This window comes from Amblyomma maculatum, chromosome 4, assembly GCF_055883805.1.
Source record: "Amblyomma maculatum isolate TAMU_Amacu chromosome 4, ASM5588380v1, whole genome shotgun sequence".
Classification (NCBI taxonomy): Eukaryota; Metazoa; Arthropoda; class Arachnida; order Ixodida; family Ixodidae; genus Amblyomma; species Amblyomma maculatum.
Genome location: NC_139347.1, coordinates 141,341,483 through 141,349,543, shown reverse-complemented (window position 1 = coordinate 141,349,543; position 8,061 = coordinate 141,341,483). Strand labels below are relative to the sequence as shown.

General features: G+C 44.0%; 1 protein-coding gene and 1 long non-coding RNA gene across 2 annotated transcripts; one reads left to right on the top strand and one right to left on the bottom strand.

Annotated features, from left to right (window-relative positions):
- The first annotated feature begins 683 nt into the window (after positions 1–683).
- Positions 684–2,649, top strand: LOC146193201 (uncharacterized). Its single transcript, XR_014706801.1, has 4 exons — positions 684–874; positions 1,784–1,917; positions 2,106–2,170; positions 2,513–2,649. It is a non-coding gene; the product is annotated as an uncharacterized LOC146193201 (long non-coding RNA).
- Positions 864–7,806, bottom strand: LOC146193200 (uncharacterized). Its single transcript, XM_084602616.1, has 5 exons — positions 7,633–7,806; positions 7,071–7,196; positions 6,064–6,240; positions 5,598–5,853; positions 864–5,158 (listed from the first exon to the last, which is right to left on the bottom strand). The coding sequence occupies exons 2-5, from the start codon at positions 7,124–7,126 to the stop codon at positions 4,094–4,096; spliced, it is 1,554 nt and encodes a 517-aa protein (XP_084458742.1). The 5' UTR covers positions 7,127–7,196; positions 7,633–7,806; the 3' UTR covers positions 864–4,093.
- Between the last annotated feature and the right edge of the window lie 255 nt (positions 7,807–8,061).

Genomic DNA, 8,061 nt, shown 5'->3' with positions numbered 1-8,061 from the left:
CTGTCCCCGTTCCTTTGTTTCATCGCGATGTAGTGCGCGCCACAAAGTTCGGCACTTTCTCGCTTCGTCTCATGTCTTCATAGGGAACCTGCAATCGTCGGGCGTCGCCACTAGCACGGCGACATATGCGCCACCAACGGAGGTGTCGTCAACCACGAAGGCGCTCCATTAGATGCCGGCGCCGCTGAAGCGCTTGTTTTCGCCGTTGTTTCCTATTGTATCTGCGTCGTTACGACCATCCTCAACGTTGCACCGCAAGTTCATTTGCTCGGGACGTTTTATTTTTGCATTCAGCAGCAACCGGAGAACGTAAGCTACCCGCAATGTCGCGGGTTCTCCACTGCGGATTCAAGCATGTCGACGGCCTCGAGGAGTATTTTCGGCCGTCGCTACTGCGGAAAGGACGCCGATTGCTTGAAAATAGCCATGTATTTGGAGTCCGAGAAGTGGACGGCACTGAAGTCTCGGCAAAATGCCTGTCACAACAGAGCAAGCACACATATGAAGTTGACCTCAAGGTAAGTAAACAAAACAATGCGGTTTAAGTACGCCGAGGCGCACGTGCGATCTGTCGGCTTTGCAGTTTTTACTGCCCCACTGCACTTTTACTTATTTGGCCTCACATTATGCCTGAGCGGTCTATTTTTCTTCCGATATCCCGATTTGCAGCTGACGAATGAGCCCCGAAAAATAGAAAGCGGGAAATGCACGTGTCGCTACGGAAGCCTGGGCAACTGCAAGCATTGCGCTGCAGTTGCTTTTTACCTCAATGAATTTGAGCACGCATCCTGCACGAGTGCACCACAGGCGTGGGGGAAACCAGCAGGGAAGCCGCTGCTTAATGACAAGGCCAGCATTGAGGAATTGTTTGGAGGTATAATGCACTTTGTTTTATTGCTGTTATGTAGTGCATGTGCTGCTAGTTTTCAGTACAGCACTGCTTGCATGAAACATTTGTTATGTCATCGCATGTCTCCTTGCAAACCATAGTGCTGTGGTCATATCTATTTTCCTTGCTGTCACTTTTACCTGTCACCATATTTATGTGGTTTTGTGCTCAACACATTGATTAGCTATTCCAACTGTATTGCTTAATATTCAGTGTGTTTTGTCATTCTTCCTCCAGACTACAACAGCACCTTTGTAGGGAACAAAAAGCCTGATGAGCTGTCCCCATTTTATGTGCTGGAATACTTTCCGGGCATTGTTTCACCATTCACTGAAACTTTGGGAGCAATGGTCAACAGTGAGACGGATTTAACCGACCCAGAGGCAGAAAGAGAAGCCAGGCGGGTTTTGCAGCTAGAAACAATTGGCCAGCTGCTTCCAGCACCTTGCAAGGCGTTGCATGTGCTGCAAATATCGGGCACCTACCCAAAACAAACAGTGAGATCAAAAGACCATATGCAGCTCCTGACGCAACAGCAGAAAGAGTTTTATGAAACAAATATTGTCTGCGAGTCTGTGCCAGACTTATGCGTGGCGACCATGGGCCAATCAAGCTGTATGAGGTATGGAAACAACAATGACAGAGGTCATTCTTGCTTATAGTAGGTATACAGCCTTTGTTAAAGGATTTGGAAGGCTGCATCCGCAGCCTTCCAAATCTCCTGAGGGTAAGAAAATCTCTAGTTCTGACTCCTCTAATGGGCTGGAGTTCCAGGTATGCTACAGGAGCCCCACTGCACAGCTTAGAACTAAGCCCCTGAGCTCTAAACTTTTGACAAAGCAGGTACATGTTTACTTCATGCTTCTGATTTTGGTTATGTGAACTCTTATTTAGGTGGCACAAAGAGAAAAAATTCAGGATAAGCAGCACAACTGGGCACACAGTACTACATACTAGACGCAGCCCTGAGGTGGTTGCCAAGGCCATCCTGGATTCAAGGCCATTTTCATCACAGGCCACTGCATATGGTACGCATAAAGTGCAAGATTTTTCTTGTGGAATACACAGCACTAAAACAGTGACAGAAGAGAATCCATGTTCTCATGTTTTCAAATGGATCTCGACTCCTTTAAATGATGTTTTGGTGCTGTATAATCCAACTGTACAATAGCGAGCTTAAGAAAACATATATTTCATTTTATTTACCCAATTACAGGACTGCGTATGGAACCCCTGGCTCGGGTGGAGTTTGAGCGCCTACTAGGTGTTGAAGTTGTGGAGGTGAGTTCGTACTTAGTAGAGTCTTCACAGTACCGTGAAATCCAGCACTTCAGAAATAAGAAAGCCTCCAAAGCAAAAAAATATCCAATGTTGCACAACCCTTTCAGCAGTGTGAACCTCAACACGACAATGTTTTGCTTTTAATAGGTTGAATAAAGCATTCCAGCTCATGCCACAGAATAGGGTTTGTGGAGCCTGGTTTTGTTACTTTTATCCGGGTATCATGCAGTAAGCTGTCGAAGGGTTAATCAAGAAACTAGCAACTTATTAGGGAAGCCAGGGACAAACTACGGTCGGTTGTAGTGTCTGATTATAAGGTGATTGTAAACAATTCTATTTCAGATGGGTCTCATCCTTCACCCAGATCAACCGTGGCTATGTGGCAGCCCTGACGGCATGTTCTGCCTGTCTGGGGAGACTTATCTCCTTGAGATCAAGTGTCCCTACAAATGCAAAAACAGTGATATGTTCACCGCCTCAGGAGAGAGCATTCTTGATTACATCCAGGGCACCGGCAGCAACCGAAGGCTGAAGATGACACACCATTATTATACCCAAGTACAGATCTTACTGTACCTGCTAAATGTAAAAAAATGTTTTTTTTTTGTTTACTCCAGCAAAGAAAACGTGATAATTGAAGTGAACAGGAATGACATTTTTCTTCAAGAATCGATACCAGCCCTTGAAGATTTTTATTTTACTTTTCTTCTGCCTGCTGCAGCAAAATAAAGCACATGTTCAATACAATTTGTATGTACACCAGAATTGAGCCCCAAACACAATGGAAAAATACATTTCCCATTTACTACTATTATTGCACGTCAGAAAATGCTAACATCCTAAAAATACATAGTGTGATTATGAAACTGAAAATGACATGTGAAATGAGCTAACAAATATGACCACTGCTTACCAGTTCTGCTGCTGCATGTGTGCGTAACACTGAAGCAGATGTACTAAAAACAAAAGCTCATTTGAAGTGTTTTTCATGCATCATTTCTGAAGACCTAGAACAAAGTACTTTACAGAACAGCAAAAAAGCAACTTGTACAGCTTGGTTAGCAATGCATTTCTTTATGTGCTAGAAGGAAAATGGCACACTTCAAAGCATTAATGCAAAACAACATTAGCATTAAAAAACAAACTTAATGGAAACAACATCATTATACAATATAAAACTGGAAAATATATCCTTTGCTTGCACACGAGACTTACTGACAGGTAAAGGCAGGTGACAATGCATTATCCACATTTGATCACTGCACTGGTAAGGTTTTCTGGTTTTCTACACAAAATTATGGCAAACAGCTCAACCCAGCCTCTAACCTTATGCACACAAAAACAGGCCATTTTTCACAGTACAGCATCACATATCCACTTCCAGTTCTGAACTAATCTTGCCTATTTAAATTTCCTGTACCTGATACAATACACTGTTAAGACAAAAGTTTCGGACCGAAACGTCATAGAAGTTCTAAGCTCCATTGAAACAGCACCCACAGTCTACAAAAACTGGCCACTGCCTTGTGTGCTGTGAGATATCCGTGCACATTAGAACCCTAATGAAATCAAAATTATAATCCAAAGCCGACCACTGCAGTGTTTCTCGTAACCCACATATAACTCTGAAACATTAAAGTGCAAATACTCTAATGCCCAGATGTATGGCCAAACAAATGACTATCCAGAATGAGTATCTATGGCAAAGCAACAGCAGAAAGATTTAATTCTTGGTAACACAGAAAAAAACTGATGAAGGGTTGGAAGCCTCGGCCCACCATCTAATATTCTGACAAAAAGGATATGTCGAAATCCCAGGCAGCCGAGCCCTTGTTGAAATACTGGCTAGTAGACTTGAGTCTTCTGTAACCTATGTTTGTTTCCTTTCATGCTATCAAGGGCAAAACCAGTAAAGCGGATGTTTTAAGATGACTGTGGCTGCTCTTTGCGTTTAATGATTGGAAGCTGGAGGTTAGCTAGTACACAGCAGATATGGAAAATATCAGTCATGCATGGGATGAGCTCAGTTGGTACTTTGTTGTTTAATACATTGTATATTTTAATCCTTTGAATCATTCTTTCGACATGTATTCTCACTTGCGCAATACTGTAAGTGTCCCTAACCTCTTCTGGAGTGAACTGAGAGCCATGGAGAAATGGCGGCATAACAAGAACAACATTCTCGTTCCCTAAAAGTGTTCTAATGCCTGGGAATCCCTTATCTGCCAGAACTGTGTCCCCAGCTTGAACAAGGTCTAAAAAGCCTGAATCAACAGTTACGTGTGTATCAGATAACCTACCACCATAAGCTTTTGAGCAAAAACATATCATCCCTCCTGGTGTTATGGACACCAAAAACTTAAGTGTGTATGCCCCTTTGTAATTCGAGTATAGGACTCGTTCTTGCTGCACAGTTGGTGGCTGCTCAGTACGTACTTCTGTGCAATCAATAATCATTGTACATCCAGGATAATGAGCCTTGAAACATTCAGGCATTGTGGCCTCAATCACTTTTGAGGGAGGGCGAAAAATCCACTTCTTGGTTGCCACAGAGAGTGTCCTCAAAACGCTTTTGAAATGTCTCGACGCAGACGTTTCGCTTATAGAGAAGAGAACAGCTAGTGACGAGTAGCTGATGCCAAGTTTTAGCTTCATAAGAAACAAAAGGAGCCTGTTTTGATTTGTGACATCACATTTTCGTTCTGAAGAAGGTGGCAACATGCTAAGAAGCAATGCAAAGATTATGTTGCTGACACTACAGAGATCTTGCAATGCATTCACTGAGTTTACAATGCTTTCATAGCCAGAAAAATAGCTAGTTCTATGATCAGGTCCACTGTGCTTGCTAATGGATGTTGGCTGGTGCTGTACGCTGCTGTCGCATGTCTCAAGATGTGTTACTTGAGTCGATGCACCCGCTTCATTTATGAGGCACATGAACACTGTAAACTTCTTTCTTGATAAACTTGTGTCTTCTGTTTGGGTTTCCTGTGTAAAATTGCAATAATAAAGAATAAATACATGTAAGGTAACAATGCAAAACTCATTTTCACTAGTCATAATGTACAAGAGTATCAACAATAAAGAAACATCTCGATATGAGCCTTCCAGAAAAATGCTGTCACATTTTGTGCGCAGGTGTTAGTGAAAAGCAAGGAGAAAGGAAAAAACAGTAAGAGTATAACGCTGCTAACTTGTTGCCTATGCTTCACAGGGAGACGTAGCTGAGCATGGTATAATACCAAAAGTATAAACTTAATTTTCTGATAAGGACAGAAAACTGGGTAAGTTGATGGGGAATCATACTCAAACCACGTGAAAAACAAGAAAAAAGCGAGTGAGAAGTATTAGTTTATCAGCTTAAGTATTAATTTTCTGTACAACCACAGGCATCCAACTTCAGTTCACGAAATACCTAGAAGCTCACCATGGATTTTGCTGTCGTGTGAAGCTCAGCAGCAACAGTGCACAGCAGATCCAAGTTTTCAAATGATGTCTGCTCACACAACTCATCCGGGCCAGTTGCTTGATCACCTGTGGCAAGGCTGCAGGTGCCACTGGCTGCTGCTACTTGAGCTGTGGGGTCAAAAGCTGACCCGAGGTCAGCAGATGATGTAGTGTCAACAGGTGATGCAAGGGCAGCAGAAGGGGCAGATGATGACGCACAGTGCCGCTGTTTCCACCTGCACATATAACAGAAGCAGTAATGCCATTAAAATCTTACTTGTGAGTGCACGTGGCTTTTGTTTTGGTACACGTGTACATGCAGATTTCTTGGTAGAGATGAACTGCTTTAAGGTGAAGCTAAATTTAAAAAAAAAATGTAATACATCCCAGAGTCCCAGGTTTTGCAGCAAACTAGAGCATAAGTAGCACAGCAGAGACGAGCTTACCTGTTAAATCTATCCAACCGAGCAGAAGGCGAAGTGGACCGCTTTTTGTACACTGTCGGGAATATTGTGGGTACATAACCAGGGTGACTTTCAATGGTGCTTTTTTCACCGTTCACAAAGTGCTTCGAGCACACCCTTGAATCTCTATTTGGCTGCCAACTTGAGGAGTCTCCGAAACTGAAACGAGTAAAACAGTAAAGCATGAACATTAGGTTATCATCAATCTTCTGCAACAGATGCAGCCGACTCTACTAATGAAAGGGCCATGAATAAAACAGGAAAATACGCTAGGCACGTAAATTATTTACGTATTACCATAGTATTACTGATCTAACGCACTTAATACACACTATTTTCACCCTTGCTTGAGCGCGGAAACAATTTTTAATTTCATGATTGGACAGCCGATTACGCACTAATGCAACAGTTCATAATAATCCGAATGAGTGAACAGTGACAGCGCACGTGCGAGACACCTGAGAGCGCCAGACACTGGGCGTTTTTTAGCGCGTGTGAAATAATCTGACTGGTACCAACCCCGACCAAAATCGTCACTTGAGTGTCCGTAGCTGGCCTAGTCCGAGCGCTCCGTTCCGCGGCACTGCCCGCTCATCGTTGTCTTCTACGTAGCACAAATCCATGCTTTCAGTGATTCGAATGCAGTAAACATTCTCTAGTTTTTCCGCCGGCGTCAACCACCCACTGCCGCGAAAAGCACGTAATGAGACAAAATAAAGCACGATCAAAACGGGGGACGGCTTGTTCTGTATTACTTCCGGAGCACACATCCGCGAGTATTTTCGTCATCCTCAGAAAACAAATACGCGCGACAAATGACGAAGCACAGTGCGTCACGAACTCGTGACAAAGGATGCTGCCTTGTGCGAACTACCTGTACCCTGACAAACAAAACTGTTACCCGATCGAGCCAGTTGACAAATGAACCTTGTCTTTGGGTACTTTCGTAACGTGCAGCAATTATCGTTTACAAATAGGAATTCACTTACTTGACTCGTCGCACGGCGATAATCCATTGCTTTCTTCGTGCCGTCTCCCAAGGCATCGACGGAAAGCTGTACAGCCGCACGCCCGGAGTCCCTTCGCGACTGTGGCAATCTTTCACGGAACAGTACCTGCGCCCACATTTCTTCTTCGCAACTTTGGCAGGGGAGGGATTGCACGGTTCTGAAGATGCCATCGGACCTATCTAGTAGCGTTTATCTGGCTCTCAACTGCAGAAACAGGCGCACCTCTTTCAGACAAGGCCACGGAGATAAACACGGCCTGTGCGAGCGAACGCCTTCGCGCGTCCTGTTTCGGCCGCGAGGCGGCACGGCATGTTCTGTCAAACTGCATTGCAGGGTGCCTATAAACAGCTTTACAGGACACGCGAAAAGCAATGTCGGGTGTCAGCCACTGCAGCACATGATGGCACGATCGAAAAGCAATAAAGTATCTATTATTACGAATTTAGCTTGCAAGTTTTCGCATCGAAGCGATTCTGCTAAATAACACTTTAACCACTGCCAGCGTCAACCAAGTCGGCGCACACTCGCCATACCCACTTACCTGCTTCAGATGTCTTTTTGTCGCTGTGCCATGGTCACTGGGTCCCTTTACGTGAGTTTATGACGAACAACACTGAAGTACGGTAATGCAGCACTGCGTGACAAGTCAAGTTACCAGCCTTGATCACAGCGGAAAAATTGACGACCACGTGCAGGAGACCCCCCGCCACTCTCGCGTTGCACTGTAGATAGATGGCACAAGACGCATGGAGGAAGTGGAGCTAAAGCTGGATTCAAAGCAGTGGTGGCGCTGAATAGAAGGTCAATTCTGAATATAGATAGGGAAATAAAACAACGACTGTATTTCGCTATTTATTCACATAAATATTCCGTAAATGCACTTAAGTGTAAAGGTTTATTAATGTAGATTTGTAGATTGACCATACGGTGAGAGGATGCCAACATTGAAGAAGAATGGTAGCGTAACTCC